General features: G+C 39.6%; 5 protein-coding genes and 1 pseudogene across 6 annotated transcripts; 2 read left to right on the top strand and 4 right to left on the bottom strand.

The window, feature by feature from the left end:
- Window positions 1-2,449: 2,449 nt before the first annotated feature.
- On the bottom strand, window positions 2,450-4,051 carry LOC134220348 (inactive peptidyl-prolyl cis-trans isomerase shutdown). The gene is made up of 2 exons (XM_062699381.1): window positions 3,892-4,051; window positions 2,450-3,828 (listed from the first exon to the last, which is right to left on the bottom strand). The coding sequence occupies exons 1-2, from the start codon at window positions 3,927-3,929 to the stop codon at window positions 2,538-2,540; spliced, it is 1,329 nt and encodes a 442-aa protein (XP_062555365.1). The 5' UTR covers window positions 3,930-4,051; the 3' UTR covers window positions 2,450-2,537.
- Window positions 4,052-4,304: 253 nt separating this feature from the next.
- LOC134224855 (uncharacterized) lies at window positions 4,305-6,697 on the top strand. Of its 2 annotated transcripts, none has more exons than XM_062704493.1 (2): window positions 4,305-4,437; window positions 4,525-6,696. In XM_062704493.1, exons 1-2 carry the CDS (start codon window positions 4,412-4,414, stop codon window positions 6,653-6,655), a joined length of 2,157 nt encoding a protein of 718 aa, XP_062560477.1. In that variant the 5' UTR covers window positions 4,305-4,411; the 3' UTR covers window positions 6,656-6,696. The 2 variants fall into 2 exon arrangements, with proteins under 2 accessions (XP_062560477.1, XP_062560478.1); XM_062704494.1 differs by lacking the exon at window positions 4,305-4,437 and having other exon boundaries at window positions 4,593-4,720; window positions 4,780-6,697.
- Window positions 6,671-7,599, bottom strand: LOC134224857 (UPF0598 protein CG30010). Its single transcript, XM_062704496.1, has 3 exons — window positions 7,434-7,599; window positions 7,079-7,286; window positions 6,671-7,014 (listed from the first exon to the last, which is right to left on the bottom strand). The coding sequence occupies exons 1-3, from the start codon at window positions 7,563-7,565 to the stop codon at window positions 6,716-6,718; spliced, it is 639 nt and encodes a 212-aa protein (XP_062560480.1). The 5' UTR covers window positions 7,566-7,599; the 3' UTR covers window positions 6,671-6,715.
- A 149-nt stretch (window positions 7,600-7,748) lies between these two features.
- LOC134224858 (protein TEX261) lies at window positions 7,749-8,739 on the top strand. The gene is made up of 3 exons (XM_062704497.1): window positions 7,749-8,004; window positions 8,138-8,439; window positions 8,500-8,739. Exons 1-3 carry the CDS (start codon window positions 7,935-7,937, stop codon window positions 8,725-8,727), a joined length of 600 nt encoding a protein of 199 aa, XP_062560481.1. The 5' UTR covers window positions 7,749-7,934; the 3' UTR covers window positions 8,728-8,739.
- Window positions 8,740-10,346: 1,607 nt separating this feature from the next.
- Window positions 10,347-11,381, bottom strand: LOC134224856 (ribose-5-phosphate isomerase). The gene has a single exon (XM_062704495.1). It carries the CDS (start codon window positions 11,133-11,135, stop codon window positions 10,431-10,433), a length of 705 nt encoding a protein of 234 aa, XP_062560479.1. The 5' UTR covers window positions 11,136-11,381; the 3' UTR covers window positions 10,347-10,430.
- A 1,683-nt stretch (window positions 11,382-13,064) lies between these two features.
- Window positions 13,065-15,253, bottom strand: LOC134222558 (chromatin-remodeling complex ATPase chain Iswi-like; annotated as a pseudogene).
- Window positions 15,254-18,802: the final 3,549 nt, after the last annotated feature.

The raw sequence follows: 18,802 nt of genomic DNA, 5'->3' as shown, positions 1-18,802 counted from the left end.
CTACAATGGTGACATACTTGAATCAGCCCAAATCTTGTCGGCAATGTGGCCATCCGGTCCATCGGGGAAAGAAATGTCATGAGTCATTCGCCGCGACCTCGGCCGCGAACGAGAATAAAACACCTTCCACACCATCAACTTCGAAACCAAGCGACGAATTGTTCTCTCAAGCTGATTTCCCTCCGATTACCAACGAACTGCAAACACCATCAACAATCGAAACGAACGAATCTACTGTTGAAGAACGGAGGCAAGAGAAGGAAGACGAATGGACCGACGTAGACGACAATAGTGCTGTCCAATGAGCAGCTCGAAGTAGCTCGAAGTTGTTCCCGTCCTGCTCGTTCTTTTCTATCAACAAATGGGCATGAGCAGGACAGGGAGAAACTTCGAGCTACTTCAAGCTCTCATTGGACAGCACTAATATATCGAGCTCATCTGCCGACTACACGGTAAAAAAAACAACACGCTCAATTTAACTGTTTCATCTATTGAATGATCAACTTTAAAATCACCATTATTGAAAATGATATTCCTTTGATTTTGAAGTGGTGTCACACCTTTCACAAGTGTGTTGAATGCAGACAACTCCATAGCATCAACAGTGTTGATCAAAGTGCAACTCACTGGATGTTGAAATGATTAGCACTTCGATCAGCACCAATAATGGCTCCACTAGAATTGGAAGTGCTATGCTATTGAATTCACAGGTTCAATGCTATTGATTTAAGAGTGGAGCGATATTGGTGTTGTTCTAAAAATAGATGACAGTTCTTTCATCTGTTCTGCTTATTTCAAGAGGTACTTCGAAGTGTGAGATGGAGTCATGGTAAGACGAAGGACTTTCAAGCAAAAGATATGTTATTCAAATCTAAGCTGAGGTAATTCTATTTTTTTATTTTGTTGTTTTATAATCAAAACATTGTGCACGTCAAATGGAAGTGGTGGTGTTTGAATGCGACGAGCTCAGCTATTGATATTGATTTGATTCCAAAGTAGTGCATATTCAAAAGCAGAACAGTTCGCATTGACGTGTATATTTTTTACCGTGTACTATAGTAGCCAGTGTTCCTCAAACACGGTTCAGAATGATAGAATTTCAAATGTTGTGCGAAAAGAAAAAATTACGTTCATGAAAAATAAAAGCGGGACGGGATATACCAAAAAATGGCAAATTTCACATAGATTTTGGCTCTGTAAAGCGGGGTACGGCGAGTGAGCATTTAAATAAACGAAATGAGTAAAAAAAAGAAAGCAAGACAATTAAATCATTTACATTTATATCTTTTCTGTTTTCTGGGATGAAATGAATTCTGAGGTAAGTAGTAAGGTAAAGTGCCCAATAGTGGACCCTCCAGCCATTTTTACATTATTACAGCTCAATGTAAACATTTTGCTATGAAATTCCATCGGGAGAACCTACCTTACAGTCCTATGATTTGATTACATGAATTAGAAATGCTATGGAAAGTAAAACTAGATGATTTTTTACAATTGGGTCCTAAAATGAAGAATCGAAATTCGATTTTCTTTCATGGAACGATGAAGTTTATCATCCTGAACGCGTCAGTTTTTCTTTTTACTCAGAAATCGAAAGGAACATTGTTTAATTTGAAATTTAAAAATAGATGAAAAATGCTTCCTCGACATTTTCGGTCTTGTTTGACGTACGGAATTATATGATTCAAACGCACTAGTAAGACACCGCAGGGCACTTGACTCAACCTTTGACAGTTAATATATGGGCCTGACGTTTTGGGCTGATGGTTGATTCGTTCTGAAATGTTGCACAGGCCAAAATTTGCCTTAAAATGTCTTAAACACAAAAATGTTATTTTTACTGATTTAGACATTTACTAGAATTTTTATAACATCAGTTCAAGTATTCTTGATCGATGCACTATCGTTTGCAACCATAAGCTAGGTAGGGCTTTAGGACCCAATTCTATAAAAAATAAACACGAGAGTGTCCATTATAGGAATAATTTAGGGGCTATAATAGGGGAGAAGAACGTCCCGAAACGGAACATGAAAATCAAATGTCGACAATACACTCAGGCAAATTGGCTATCTTATCATAATAATTATTCTGCTTTTAGGAAAGCAAATTCCTAGTATGGACCTCCAGGGGGTCTACTATAGGGCGAATTCAGTCATCAGACTTTAAAATGTATATGTTAGAATGGGGCGTCATGGTATTTTTTTCAAATCAATGGTTTTTCGAAGCCATTTTGGGTCCTGAACAACTGTGCAGAATTTGGGACCGATTGGTTGCCTCCTCGCTTTCCGCATCGCGTTTGAAGTTTGTATACTCTGCCATCATACGCACGTGTTTGTCCGGGATTTGGGATTTCCCATTCGCATGGGACGGTTATGCGTATAATGGTAGTAACTGTAAACGTATAACGCTACCTATTTAAAATTTCGGCGCAAAACACTCCAAATACAATTACTTTACACATAGTCCATTTTATTCAAATCTGTTATTTTATAGTCCAGAAATCATTGACTTGAGTGACAACTCCTTAGCATTTCCTTCATTTTTCATCTGTTCCACCAACTTTCTTTTTCTCCAATCGATAGAAATCTTTACTGTTCTCCTTGTACAAGTTTAGTTTCAGGTTGAACTCATCGGCCAAATCCTGAACGGTGTTCATTTCGTCACTGTTCAGTCCTTCCGGCAGCGTCAACTGTTTGCTCTTCTCATCTTCAACGAATGCTTCCAGATTTCTCTTCATCATATCGGTGAACTTGATCTGTTCTTCCGTTTGGCGCTTGTCCTTCCGTTCCTTCAACCCAAAAGCCCGAGCACAAATGGTGCGTTCCTCTTGGCGATGCTTCTCCCACCGTTCGTTAAGAATTTTTAATTCCTTGACGATGTCCTTGTTGGTGGATTCCAACCTCTGTGCTTTTAGTAAGCTGTTTTTGGCTCGTTCGTAGTCCCCAAGATTCATCAGAGCGCGACCTTCATGGAAAAGAGCTCGCGATAATCGGTCAATATTACCCAGGCGACGGATCTCGTTAATCATCGAGCAAGCTCGACGAGGATTGTCCTTTTTGTTGTAACAGACAGCCAAACTGGTGTAAAGGGAAATGAGCGTTTCTGTTTGTTCCTTCTGTTCCACTTCGTCCTTCACGTGACACGCTTCCAAATAGTTGACTGCTTTGTGATAATCATTGATTGCGTTGGTCACCATGTTTCGTTTGAAATAATCCTTGGCGTGCGTCCTGGTATCGTTGACCTTTTCCTTCACCACGGCATACGATGTTTTTTCCTCTTGAGTCAAATTGTCCAATGCTTCGGCATCTCCTGGATCAGTGTAGCTAACAAGTTTGACAATGAACAGTGCATCTGCCTTAGGTTTGATTCGAGGTCTGCAGCCGATTTCTCCGAACAGAACCTGATAGCCAATGACAAACTGGGCTTCTTCGCTGGGCTTCATCGAGAGAACCGCTTCTTCCAGACCTTGCAGAACCTCCGATTTGCCAACGGTGAATGTTTTGTACTCACCGCGCATCGAGGTAGAATCGAACGAATATGTCTCACCCTCAAAATACGCATTGTAGTCTATTGTAACACGGGCCCGATCCGGAACCAACTCATCCCCTACGCCCTGCTTGGTGATCCTTTTGAAAACAAACTCCGACACCATAAACATCTGCGCTCGCAATTCGTCGAAACTTCTGTCCCACGGGCTCATTATTTTCCGATGAGCATCTTCGTCCTCGTCAGCGCTACCGTAGTCGTCCTCCATGAAAAACTCTTCGCCATGTTCGTTATATTTGGTGCTGATCTGAAACTGGGCTCCATGTTCCCCGAGCAAATCGCTACAAGATGGGCATCGTTTGAAATTGTTAATTTCATTTTTAAAAGTTGAATGTCAATTTTACCTGATGTTGAGTGCTTCTTTTAGCACTGAACCTTCCATTTTATGCACTTTACACGAAATATTTATGAGAAATATGTTTTTTTTTTAATTGCAATTCAGCACTCTTCGGTCTGTCGATCAGCGGCGTGGTTTTGCTTTGTTGTTTACTATGAAGGAAAACCAGAAAAAATGTGCAAAAAGGAACCACGAAAAATAGTGATGTGAGCCGGTAGTAAGTACGTTTCTGAAGGAGTGAATGGAGTGAAGGACTGAATGGACCTACCATATGGAACTACCATTAATAAAATATTAGAAAGAAAATTGAATGTATGGGAATTGACATCAAGTAAATATTTATTATGATATTTATTATCATAAATGGCGTAGTCTGAATAGGCTATTACGTAATTTCTGTATGTCAATTGTAGCATATACGCGCATCAAAACACCGCGCACAAAAACACACAAAAGCGATCAGCAGGACGTGCGCGTGTCTTGTATATTTTGATTATTCAAAGTAAACCTCATGCTCGAAAAATCTCATGGAAGCATACGTAAAATTGGAATGGTAATAAAACTTAATTCTAACTGAAAACCTAATATGCTATATTCAATAAAGTTACAATTAAAACCAATATACTTTCTCGTTTTGTAGGTCGAAGCAGAACCGGCGCAGCGAGCAGCGGCTGTTGGATTACTTTGCAATCGATTTTTCCCAATACGAGGAGGACATTTTCAACCTGCACATCAACGAAACGGACACAGTTCATCAACTGGGCGACACCTTCCGGGATGACGATGGTCACGGAACGGTGTTGGAATATCCAGTTGATCCCCGCACCGGACAGCAGGTAAAACAGCTGGAAGTTGACACAATCAGCAGAAAGGCTTTGTATGATGATTTCCCCAGTGGTTCGCGATTAACCCGGGCCCAACATCAGCACTGCTTGAGAGTATTAAACCGGATGAATATGAGATTGGGGTTCGACAGTGCTGAGGATCGGGAGGCACTGCGGAAGTACCAGGCTCTCCAAAAGACGTTGGATAGAGAGGTGGAATTGTTTGGAAGCTTTGTTAAAAACTATTTCAATAACAACTTGGTGTGTCGAAAAAGCTCGATTGACAAGGATTTGGATGATTTGGTTGTTGCTATATGGAAGGGTAAAGTAGGAAAGACATTGACGGATATAGGAAACCAAAAGTATATGTTAACGACGGCAGTAATATGGCTTAACTATAAGAAGAATGAGAAAAACATCCGGTTTGATCCTGTGACCGAGGATGGGTTAGAACTTGGAGTCGTGAAGAACATATACACCGAGACATTACTTCAGTGTAGAACATTAAAGCGCAATCAACGGATTTTAGATGCGTTTTTTGAAGATCAACACCTGTCGCTTCCATTAGATGACCGTGTTCAGGTGGAAGCAGTGCTAAAGCAGGATGAAGATATCAGGTTCGTCATTAATTCAGGAACGCTCAGTCATCTTTTAAATTGTGCCAGCAATATGGAAGACCAGTGGACGGTGCCGTTCCGAATTGAATTGGTTGAAGGTCGCAATGTGATTTTCTTCGCTAAAAAATTTCCTCCGTTAAAAATGCTTACCCACGATAGAAATGTTAGAGCTCACAAGTATTTGGTCCGCAGCTTTATGTCAATTGTTAAAAAAGATAACCATGAGTCAACCGAACAATTAGAAAATGAAGATTCAGCATGTTCTCTTGCGAATGAATATAAACCAATAGAATTCGATGCTTATCTTCAATCAGTTGCTGAAAAACTGAAGTTAAAGCCACACCCGCATAAAAACAGTCGTCTACAGCTATGGAAATTGCAAGAAGGCGATGATCAGTATCGTTTTCTTATTAGGTCCCGTATGGATTGCTATGAATCTCTGCGTAAAGTAAAATTCTATATCAATATTTCGATCAAATTGGAATATCAAGCTGAGTTTGGTGCCGAGCAAATGACGAAGAGTGAACTAATTCATGAATGGACCCGGCAGTATCTCCGACCGAATTCGAAAACCCTTCGACTACGGATTAATGTCGCAACGCATGCCATTATCTCACATCATTATCTCGAGCTCAAGGATATAGAAGAGGAGTTGAAGCGATCGTATGATATTGAACCAGCCAATCTTTTTACTAACCTATGGCAGACCTTAAAGCTTTTGCTGAACTTTCCAATCGGAGAACACATTTTGCAGCATGATATCAGAAACAAAGAAACTTTGAATGTACTCTCTAACCATGTATCCATCAAAACATCGCCCTCTTTTATCAATTTATCTGACATCTACTCAAAAGTCGAATACGACCGACCTGCCGTGGAGTCATACGAGTGGATACCCATTGACAAATCTGTGATAACTCAAATGCATCGCGAAAATACTCTTCTTCCCTGCACATTCCCTCACTGGAATAGCGTGAAACGTCTTACGTCACGAGATAAGTTGAAACACAAACAACCTGTTAAAGCGCCACTACGTGTGGAATCCAAGCCCAAAAAGAAGAAGTCTAAAGGAAGCCGCATTCGCCGTAAAATTAAAAAGCGTGAAAAGAATATTCAGCAACAGAAGCAGAACATTTTTGTCACGGAAATGCAACATTCGCTGAATCAATTTGCTCCATACGAAGGCCCTTCACGAAATAATGGTCCTACATTGGGCATGTCGAACAGCAATGCAATCACACCGAACAATAGTTTTCGCGCCAAAGCAGCCGAAGCATTCGATTACCAATCGTACATGATGCAAGCCAGTATGGGAAAGAAGGAAGATTAATAAACGCAAAATCAATAATATATCACATTTCTTTTATTACTATAAAAAAGCATGTCTTCTTCATTCCAACGATTCACCTCTTTGGTTGATATAAGTATCCTTCCACCATTTCCTGTCGAGTTCGTATTCAATTTTGTTCCATGTGAAATGCGTTGGCGGTAAATCTTCGCCGTGCAGAAACGTGAAATGCTTACTCAGCTCGATTGCCAGTTTAGAACGAATCAAGCCTACCGAGCCGTAACGCTCCGGCGCCGGATGGTAAACCCGCCCACTCAAAGGAAACATACATATCCGGTTGGGTTCCCAAGGTACACTCAGAAGTTCACTCGCGTGGGCAAAAGCCAACCGTTCGGCACCGTCTGCAAAAGAAATATGAGAAATTGGTAAGCTGAACAAAACTAGCTACGCGTTCGAGCACAATACCTGCGTCGTTGTAAATGTGAGTGAAAACGATTGGAACATCATCACAGCGTACGTAGTTTCGCTCGCGACCACATGGCGATATGAAGGGAAAGTGTTCCCGGTAGCGGTCGCCATCGTTCATACGTAGCCGTTGGAAGAAAAATTCCAGGAACTTCTTCTCCTTGAAGCAGGAAGTAAAATTTTTTATCCGTGCATCGTCCAGGAAAAGCTAGAAAACAGAAAAAAATATGTGACTGATTTGATGCATGCCTATCGTTAGGCTTCAACACTATTCTCAAAATATGCTGACCTCGCAGCAAACTACAAGTTGGGAAACACTGTTCGTTTCGATTTTCTTATCGCTCTTATCACTCACCATTCCTTCATGATCGATGTAATAAAAATACTCGCGTATTTTTGGAGCCGGTGACTGTCCTTGGACATACTTTACATCAGTAGAAAAGTGCCTTTTTGCTGCTGCTGCTCGGAGTAGTCGTTTGAATATCATTACCGAAAAAAATACTATATAATATTACACCGTCACACAGTTCCAAAACCAAAACAAAGAACATATGATTTTGTATGCCAAGTACTATCGCTTTCTTCTCACCGCTCTCATCTCTCTGTAAAAATATTTGAACTGATAAGAAAAAAGCATTTCTGAAGGGGCAGTAGTACTTGGTGACGTTTCTCGTTGTCAAAATCGGAAGTTGAGTGTTTTTGCGTCTGCGATGGATCGCTTTTCCGAACGAAAACAGTGATAATGAAAAAATTGTCTTTAGAAATGGATTAAAAAAGTGATTTAATTTAAACTATACGCTAAACAAACATCTATCATAAAGTAAAGTGTGATACAATAGAAAGTACCAGAGTAAATATGACTTTCCTCAGTTTGTTGAGTTATTTTTCCCTACTGGTGCAGATCTGCTTCGTGACAGTGTCCATAGGTTTGTAGAATAATCATTTCCTCTGGGGTAGCGTTCCAGCCCGTCCTTGATACATACATATTTTCTCTTGGCTCCAACTGGGGAAGGAATTGGCGCACTTCCAAGCGATGATGCATCTTTTGTTCACTTGCAGCTGCTGGCCTCTACTATCTAGCGGAACTGGTAGAAGAGTACACGGTCATGGCCAAAAAAGTAATTACCTTGATGATCCTGGGCTCCGTTGTGTTGTACGTCGTATTTATTTTCACGGAGCGTTTCTCGTGGACATTGATATTATGCGGCATGGGAGCACAAGCCCTGCATGCGGCCATTCTGAAAAACTTTCCGTACGTAAAGTTCCTGTCACCCTGCTTCCTAGGTGCTGTGATATTACTTCTGGCCAACCACTACTTGGCGTTCATCTATTTCCAACAGCAGTTTCACCCGTTCACTGAGGTATTTGTATCTAATTGGATTTACAATAATTGTTTGCTATTATCGAACTTGCTCTTCCAGGTGATGGCATATTTCACGCTGTGCTTGTGGATGGTGCCTTTTTCATTGTTTGTCTCTCTATCAGCCAATGACAACGTTCTGCCGACGAGCAACGAAAGGACACATCTGTTAGGTGACAACGATATAGTGACAAACTACTTTTCCAGTCGAAAGAAAATTGGACTGCTGTCGTTGTTTAACTATGCCAAAGAGTCGCTTTTGCCCGAACGAAATAAGAAAGCATTTTAAATTAGGCACACATACGATCTCTTAAGTTATTTCCGTAGGATTATTCACCGATCGGAAAGACTGACCAATATGGGCGAAGAAGGTAAATTTTGGGACAAAGCGCCACGTCACGTTAGCGTTTCTAAGCATGAGGTGCCTAGCAGCACTTTCAAACGTGGTACTAAGATTTCTAATTGACTTTTATCTGAAAAAAACGGCTTTAAATATTTGTTAGATAGGGATTTGTGTTAACCCGCTGGATCCTTAAAGATTTTGTCCGCATTTGATATAACATAAAGTATCGCTGAGGTCCACTTGAGGAAACTTAATTTAATCAAAATTAGGCTGGTACTACAGCTATTTTAGACAATGGTTTTTCAAAATACGTTCAACCTTATTTTTGTAGCCCGTTCAGATAACGAGTTTTTTTTTTCTTGATATATTAAACCAAAACAAGACGTGTGAATGTTGACATTAAGATACTTTGTATTAAGTGATAAAGCTTGTAGCCTAAATAGGCTTGAACTTAACCTACAGCAGGGTTCAGCAATAACAGTGAAGAACTGACCCCTGTATCAAATTTCCCAAAAAAAAATCTGTCTCTCAGTTATAGAAACATTGTGCACACAGACAAATAGCCATAAAACATGGAATACTTATTCATAAATGCGTATTCGCGTTAACACTAACGTCGTTTGTTGTTATCCTCAATTTGGGCAAAACCGCAAACCAGATGGCGGTAATAAGCAAATTCGAGTAAACCCTATTCTCGCGCCACGAGTGATCCCGTGGCCAACGACTAAATTTAAATATGATACAATTATTTCTCGAGTGTTATGTCTGTTTGTATTTGTTTTGCGTATCGGTTTTCATGCGTTTTGTGCTATTTAGCACTGATTTTCCTGGTTTACCAAGGATATAATCTACGATTGAACTCGTTTATATATTAATTTGATACCACATTTTTTCATCAATAATTTCTGCATAGAGCAGGTTGACATTGTTTTAACAAACCTCGAACGATAAAAACAAAAGACTCTTTTTCGATTTGTTATTTGGTGTTTCTCAGCATATAGTTAATTTAAAAAAATCATTTTTCAACGATCATGCATGGTAGTATGGAAAGAACTAGTCGTTCGGATATTTTAGCATTATCGACAATATTTGCGCTTAGTTGCTCAAAATAAAAGATATTTTAGTTACAAGATAAAGATTGTCGCTTCGGTTCCATTTGTTCTGCTGTTCGAAACATGTTGGGTACCGAAACCGAACTGTCAAATCGTATGTACTTTTCCTTCATTGACATTTTGCACCCTATCCTCGCCAGCAAAAGATGTTCCGGACAGCGACAATCTTTATCTTGTAACTTAAATATCTTTTTTTAAAACTCATACTGACTTAATACATAGTGAGCTTTTCAGATTCACTGGGTTGGAGGGTGTTTCGTAGAAAATATCATCGTCCTATAGGAAAACTAATTGTGCTTATTCTACGCCTTAAATGACTGCAGAATAGCCGATTTTGACTTTCCTCTTGGAACGCCTCATCTTATTCAAGACACAGAATAAGTACAATTATTTAGTCTATTGGAGAGGTTTCTCAGCCATTATTACGTGTACGAAGTTATAAACAAAACACCATTGTTTTTTGCTTTTGTTAATTTTATTTATAAAAGAAAAATCAATAAACTTTTGAGTGAGATACATTACCATATACTATCAGCCTCAGGCACTTCTTTCGGTGACAGTCCCATCGGCAAGTCCGAAATAGGCTTTCGTTGCCATTTTAACAAATAATCCCGTCTCTACCACTCCAGGAATCATCATAATTTCACGATTAACAGCATCCCAGTCGTGGTCCCCTTCCGGGAAATGCCAATCCAGAATAAAGTTCCCATTATCCGTAACCACAGGACCAGCCTTAGACACGGCCATCCTTAGATTCAACTTCCCGCCATATTTAGCCGCAATTCTGTTCCTAATTGGAACGTACGCCATCGGAACCACCTCAACCGGAATGCCTTTCTTGTACTGCTCGCCAAGCTTCGTGGAGTCCTTGGTGTAGTCAGCAACCACCACCAGCTGGTCGGCACAGGAAGCCACTATTTTCTCCTGCAGCAAACAACCCCCGCCGCCTTTGATCAGAACCATATCGGCGTCCACCTCGTCGGCGCCATCGATAGCGCAATGGATCCGGGGATGTTGCTCCAGATCACCCAGCACTAGTCCGTTTTCGATGATCAATTGGCGAGCCTGAAAGCTCGTCGGAATGCACACCAGCTTCAATCCTTCTGTTTTGACCCGTTCGGCCAGACGTTGCACGGCGTAGACAACGGTCGAGCCGCTGCCCACACCGATCACTGTGTTATTCTGGACGTACTCATCCACAGCCCTGAAGGCGGCAACTCTTTTCGAATGGTTCAGATTCATCCTGGTGATTACCTCGGAGAAGCGGCGGTAGAGAATGGTGACTGGTAAATTTATGTAACAAGAGTGTAAAAAAACCGGTTCCTTGGAAACCGCGGAACATGGAATGGTTGATATTTGGTATGTATGTAGGCTCACGGCTACTCTAATCACTGCTGCACCGAATGATGTCAAGAAGGGTGAGAATGTTTTCTACTCTTTTTACCATGTGCGCGCAATGTATGATTTTGATATGGTGGACTTTGTGTTGAGTGTTGAGGTGCATGATGGTGGTTGAGCAGCTTACACAGGGCTGGTAAAGATTCCCACATAATTTGTGAACCATATACACAGACCACATTATTGTTACCTCGATTGTTACTAATCGAAAAATATCTGCTAATTGTAATTACGGTCTGGAATATAATTTTAAAAATTTGATTTAAAAACACTGTCACATATGCCATTTAAATAGCCTCCCAAGGTAAACTACATATTTGTAATAGCCAGTAAACTGTAGAGGCCTGAATGATTAAGCTTGAAGTGTCACACGACTTGTTCTGACATAAATTTGTAAATGGCCGCTTTCCGGGGACCCCATCGGAGTCTGGAATAATTCTGAAATTGAATCGAAAATTGGAATCCATCTGGATAGACGGCATTTTGTTGCGAAGGAGTCGGTCAAGAAATGTGGTTCTAACTAGAGGCCTGAATAAGAGAAACGCGGATAGAAAATATGACTCTGCCAACACTGCATTCATTCTTCTTCATCAAAGAACAACACATGAAAAGGAAGAAATGGTTTATGTAGATAAAGTCTCACAATCCGCTATTTAATGTGTCCACATAATTAAACAATAGAATCCAATAAACAATGCAATTTCATTTCATAATCTATAAATAACTTGCATATATTATTGCAAACTTATGTAAAATTTGTTTATTTAAAAATGGCATAAAATCGAATTTAGCCGTTTTCAGTATTTGAGCCAACATTTTGGCTGCTTGACACACTGAAAACCAAAACTACCCAAAAGTGGGTTGTTTGCACTCAAAACCGTGGTTCGGGCCAATAACCCAAATTTGAGTAAAATGACTTTTCTGGCACTAGGTAGTTTGCCTTTAATCCCATGTAAACAATTTACCCAAAGCTGAGTTTAATTTATCCAAAGCGGACCTTGATCAACCCAAAATAGAGAATATTGAATTTACTCAAATTTGGGTTATTGGGCTGAGCAACCTCGGTGAGGTGTTTGCATCTTGCTCTAGTTTTGATAGCAATCATGGGAAAGAAAGGGAAAACTACCCAAATTTGGGTAAATTTTGTCTGCGATATTCTCAATAGTGCGTATATTGAACTCAAAGTTTGGGTTGATTTATTTGTCCGTGCAGGTCTCCTGCTCGATTGGCTGCTGTTTTTTGACGGTTCGATTGGCGGCACATACACACAAAAAAAAATCGTTGGTAAAAATCAAAGAAACGTTGGTAAAATTAAGAAAATTAGTTAGTGATTTTCAGTAGAAAGTATAAGACTGTTAAATCCACAAGTGCAAGAATGTCACTTCGGTAAGAGCTGTCACAGGAGTTGACTATTCAAAATGACATTATCTTCTCAAAACTAAATGTGTATTTTACTTTCGAATCAACAGTTTAGCTTTCAAAACAACAAGTAGTACGTGCTTTCAATTTGAGTCTAATATGTCAGAGTAAAATTTAACGTTTTCAAAATTAAATATTCCGTTTTCATTTTATTTATTATTTTTATTCACGAATGCTATATTAATATGCAATAAAAAAACATTTTACAAACCATTTTACATATAAAATATATATAAAAACTGCGCCTTAGGCCTTTTTCCTCTTCCATGAATTCTGATTCATATCTCTGCAGCTCTTCAAGGAAACCGCACTGCCAGAATCATTACCTTCTGTGTAGGCAGATGTTTTCTCCCGTTACTTCCGATAGACCACATCTCCGATGATGTTAAAGTTGGTGTATTTAGATAAGGTCGAGTCTATAAAATATTGAAAAAATAATTCAATTGACTGCATTGAGTTATTAGCATACAACATTACAACATAAAGCCCCATTCCCTGTACTTAAAATGGGTGGCATATAGCAATTTTGTGTCAAAAAAACATTGTGGCTGTCTTGCTTCAAATACAGCTATCTAATTTTCCTTACCTTACTGTCAAGGACCTTCGTAATCGATTCCCGGCATTGAATCTTCACCTCGCCTCGTTCGATCCTCGAAGACCGTGCTGTACTCCATAACGTTTTCCGGTGTTTTGCTCTCTACCTCCTTGGCAATGTTTTCAATTCGTTGGCTTTGATGAATTGATTGACGCCTCGTTTGTTCCAATTGGTGTCAGCTGCGATACTTTCTCGAGCAGCTCCTCATCGCTGTGCGGGTCTGCTTCGTCGATCGTACGATGTTCCTCTCGTTGGACCTTGGTTGCTTCCATGCCCAGGTCTGGGTTCTTGGGGACCATGTAGTTGACCACTTTACAATAATGGTAGATTTCCTGGTCGAACAGCTAGAACATCCTGATGGGTGGGAAAAACTGGAAGTTCTGGATTGGATTGGTTGCTTCGGAGGTCGGGGAGCTTTCGGTACTTTGGTTTTGGTGGTTCAATCCAGGAGCCTAGAGCGTGCAGTTTTTGTTGCTCACGATAGTCCTCTCCTGATGGACTGAACTGTTTTGAGGTTTTCAGTGTCCAAGGTAAAACTACGCAGTGAAGACTGGTGAAGATTCGCCCATTTCATCCAGCTTGGCAGTTTGCCCTTTTTTTCTGCAGAATACGGTCGATGTCATCGTGGGTGATCTCTGAGTCCTTGGACTGGAAAACGTGATTGGCACCGAATTGAATGATGGTCAACATTTCATCCTTGTTGAGTCGATTGATTTTATTGTCCACTAAACGCTTTTGCTGAATGACCCGTTTATCCAGTTTGAGCTTGATTTCCGCACGTACAACGATCTTCTCTTCGGCGGTATTTTCAGTGATAAGATTGAACACACGGACCTGTTTCTTCTGTCCAATTCTATGAGCACGATCCATAGCCTGTACATTCATCTGAGGGTTCCAATCTGAGTCGTAGATAATGTCTACGTCACCTGTGGCCAAATAGATATCCGCCGGCTGTTCTCAGCACTAGTAATCGTCAATCATTTTCGTACGATCCTCGTGGGTTCGACCTTCCAGACGACAGTACTGATAGCCACGCCAGTAGCAGTAATCCTCCAAAATGTCCAACATGCGTGTCATCTGACTGAAGACCAGTTCTGAAGTTTGATCTACAAGTTTTCCAAAACGTCCATTGTTCTGCTGTTCTGGACCAGACTCAGTACCATAAAACAGGTATGGGTATGGGTGGTTGGTCCTGTTCCGTCTTTCGATGGCGATGGCTGCAAAAAAATGTTAAAGATTCAAATTATTTTTCTTACATTTTCTAGAAATATAGGGATATAAAAGAATTTTCAAAGACCATTCAAATGAATTCAAAGAATAAAGACTGAGCATGCAAAAAAATTTAAAAAAATCGTGCTGTGCAAAAATTTTGATCAATTGAACATAATATACCAAAGTTGAACAATTATAAAAACAATGTTTTCTCCTTGAAAACCTCGTTGAAAACGCAAAAAAATTGAAATTCAGTTTTTTGGCAAGTGAAAATTTGTAAAATATAGAAAACTGTCATGGAATTACAACCCCCTTATGGACCAACCTCTGAATACGTCCTTGGCATTGCGTACAAAACCAAAATGAAAACTACTCACTTTGTCGGGTCGCTACTGGTGCTCGCGGCGGGTTGCTTCTCTCCTCGGTCGCCTCCTTTCTGCGGTTTGCCCTTCACCTTGGGTGGTGATGATTCCTTTGCCGGGGCCGATAGCATGAAGTAGGAGAAAATCTCCGCCTGTTTCAGCAAAAAATTGAACCGCTTGCCGCGGTCCGTTTCCAGCGTAGCATCGAGTGCGTTTCCAGTTCTTCCGAGTGCGACGATGTAGTGTCGGATTTTGGCTCTTTCTGAAACACAAGTATAACATTAAATTTCACATATAAATGTCGTTTGTGCCCTCAAACTTACGAAATGTTCAACATTGCAACGGGCGGCAACGGTCTCGTCCTCCTTGGACATGGTTAAGCGTAGTTTACGTTCGTGTTTGTTAGCGCACAAAATGCCTACTCACTAAAAATACACAAATTTACAAACCAAAATTGAATATAAAAGAGCTGCCGGCAAAAGGTGGCGAATGAATTTCTCTTGTTTTGTTGGCCTTTGGAGCAACTTGATAAACAAACACGTTTTTCCAAAATTTCCGACTTGACAGATCGTCATGGGCTGCCAGTTAATATTTTTTGTTGTTGTCATGGTTGCCAGAAAGATTAAAAATGGGAGTAACTTTGATTATTTTACAAATTTTGTTTTGATTGTTTTCACTGTAAAAACAACAATTTTACACTGGGAAAAAAACATTCAGATCAAACATTTTGCATTCAATCCAAATATTATAGCACTCAAAAATACCAATTTTTCCTTACTCTTGAAATGAAATGTAGAAAATGTAGAAATCCCAACTTTTTTTTTGCTCTGTGTACTTATCCGCGTTTCTCTTATTCAGGCCTCTAATGAGTAGTTCTTAAATATCTTTGTTGATCAATGAATTTTAATTGCTGCACATAAAATCTTGTTGAAACCAGTTGAACCTTTTCTATGTGATTCAGGCACATAAAATATAATGGTGAATTGATCTCAGTGTATATGCAGACAATACACACTTAGTTTTTTTTACCGAGATCTCAGCAAAATGTTGAACTTTCACCGAGATTCGCACAGCCGTGCCCCAGCAAACATGTTTTTTGCCGAGATTTCTGTCAAAATTGCTGAAAATCAGCAAATATTTTGTTGAAAATCAGCTAACAAACGTCATTTTTGCTGAAATATCAGTTTTTCATTTGCTCACGCACGGCTGTGCGGATTTTTGCCGAGCTGCAGAAATAGAAACTAAGTGTGTATAAATATTACAAAAAATATACATTTAAACTAATGTCCCGGACTAAAAATCTTAAACGTCAAAACGCATTTACACTAGCCGGTTGATAACTGCAACACATTTTAGACGTCAAACGTATTTTTTTTATTTTTGTGCTGGTTCAAAAATTTGTGATTGCAGCATTCGCTTAAATTTTCCTAGGTAGCGGTGGCATTTTCGACGTGTCTCTGGAAAAGGTATTTCGATCATTGCATCAGAACGCAATGACCGATCTAATTTAATCTAAACGGCAAAAAAGACAGAATTCTACAATAACTTGATTAAATCTATTCAACTGTTAATTTCTTCATAATTCTTCTGATCTTTTCGGCACACAGAAACAGACGTCTCACTTAGAACAAAATGCAATCAAAATTATCGTCACGGGAGCCTTGCAATGCCTTCCAATGCTAAAATCACTGAGTGTGGCCAAGCCGCAACCAAATGGCGGTGGTGCGCAAAAGTCAAACACTAGCTAAATCGATCGAAGCGCCATAGGGGGCCGATTAACCACCTACAAAAAAAAATATCAACCATTACAAAGGTGAACGATGGAACGATGAGTAAGACGTCTGTTTCTCTGTGTAATCGGTATTTCCAGAATTTCCAGGAAATTATTTTCAATTTTCTCAGTAAATTTTCTTTAGTTTCCAAGATCGAAAGTTCTTACGAATGTCGACAAGTAATTGAAATTGCTCTGGTGTTGAATGGCTATTTCTCACAATTGCGACGGTAAATGACTTGATGAAAAAAATCAGAGAAATTTCATAAACAAAAGTCTGCCAGAGTTTTTTTTAAAGACTCAGTAGAAAGTTCAGGGGACACTCGTTACACTTTCTCGATAAATTCTTCCTTGAATTCCTTTGGTATATTTTCTAGAAATATCTTTGAAAACTTCCAGATTTTTATCTGGGAATCCTTCTAACAATTTCTGCAGTAAAACTTTGTGGTAAAACCCTATCTGGATTTTATTCTGAAATTCCTCCTGAAGTTTTTCTAGGAATTCGCCAGCAAATTCCTTCAGAGATTTTTCAGAAAACTCCTCCAGAAATTCGTTTAGAAATATTTCTAGGAGCTCCTCCATAAGTTCGTCCAGAAATTTCTCCGTAGGATCCTCGAAGAATTCCGTCGGAAATACCTCCAGGCGTTTCTCCAGTCGTTCCTACACAAATTGTTTCTTTCACGACTTCCTCCACCAGTTCTTCCAGAAATGTCGCTCGAAACTACTGCATTCGTTGGGAAATTCTTCCAAAAACCCCCTCGGAAGTTTCTCCAGGAATTCCTCTAGTTGATTCTCCAAGAATGTTGCCGAAAGATTTTCCAATAATACCTCTGAAATTATACTCCGGAATTTCTCTGTTATTTCCTCCAGAAATTCTTTCGGAAATTCCTGCAACAGTACCTCAGGAAGTTCCTCCAAAAAGTTGTGCAGAAGTTCCTCCGGAAGTTTCTTCAATAGTTTCTTCAGGAACTCCACTGCAAATCCTTTCAGTAATTGCTCAGGAACATCCTTCAGGAATTCCTCAGAAAAATCCATAACGAATTCTTCGGGAAAATCCTTCAGTAATTCCTCCAGAAAAAAACCTCCGGAATTCCTCCTGAAAAGTCTCCTGCAATTCCTCGGCAAGTTCCATGCTAATGGAACTAGCATATCACCCGAAATTTCCTTAGAAATTTATCTGGAAGTTCCTTCAGAAAATCCTTTAGATGATCCAACACCAATTCCTCCGTACCTTTTAGGAGTTTCTTTAGGAATTCTTCCGAAAAATCCATCAGGAGTTTATCCTGAAGTTTCTTCACAAATTCTTCCAGAAATTTCTTCAGAAAATCTTGTGGAAGTTTCTTCAGGTATTTCACGGTACATTCTTCCGAATTCTGGGAATTCTTAAAAAAGAAACTCAGAAGAATTCCACATGGAAATTCAGTCAAAAAAACCGCCCTTAATCGTGAAGATTTGAAGGAATATTCTCTTGAATTCTAACAATTTGAGTGTTAAAAAATAAATGCTACAAAAACAAGGAGATGCTTGAAATAACAAACCTGTTGGATTTTGAAATTTCTCACTGCCCGAATAGAAATAAATTGTACGCCGAATAGTTGGTATTATTAGTTTCCCATTCGCCTTATAATCATCATATACTGTATGATACATGTACATTTATATGATTAACAAAAATAACGACCCAATCATTTAAAATTTGAACGGATCATACATGCTGTAGTAAGGATTACCTGCTATAATTTTATTGTAAACATATCTTATCGTAAATGATTTCGATAGCTATTTCCCAACACAAAAATTAAGTGTTTTCTTTTTCAGTGTATTAGTGACAATGCTTTCGACAATTACCCGGTAAAAATCGTTTACTCATAAATGGGTATTTTTTGTCTGCTATCTCTTTCTCTCTGCTGAAAAATTTACCCATTTCGGGAGAATAAGTGGATTTACTCATTTAAATGAGTAGATCCACTTATTCTTTCAAAATGGGTAAATTTTTCAGCAGAGGGAAAGAGATAGCAAAGAAAAAGTACCCATTAATGAGTAAACGTGTTTCTCCGTGTAGGGTCTCGCCGACATTTCTCACCAACACGAACGCAGGTTCGTGGTTGCAAACAATCCCATTTGATTTTGCCGTGACAGCTGCTCGTGGTTG

The sequence above is a fragment of the Armigeres subalbatus genome, chromosome 3, assembly GCF_024139115.2.
Source record: "Armigeres subalbatus isolate Guangzhou_Male chromosome 3, GZ_Asu_2, whole genome shotgun sequence".
Classification (NCBI taxonomy): Eukaryota; Metazoa; Arthropoda; class Insecta; order Diptera; family Culicidae; genus Armigeres; species Armigeres subalbatus.
The sequence above is the reverse complement of the archived record's forward strand: the minus strand, read 5'-3'. Positions and strand labels throughout refer to the sequence as shown.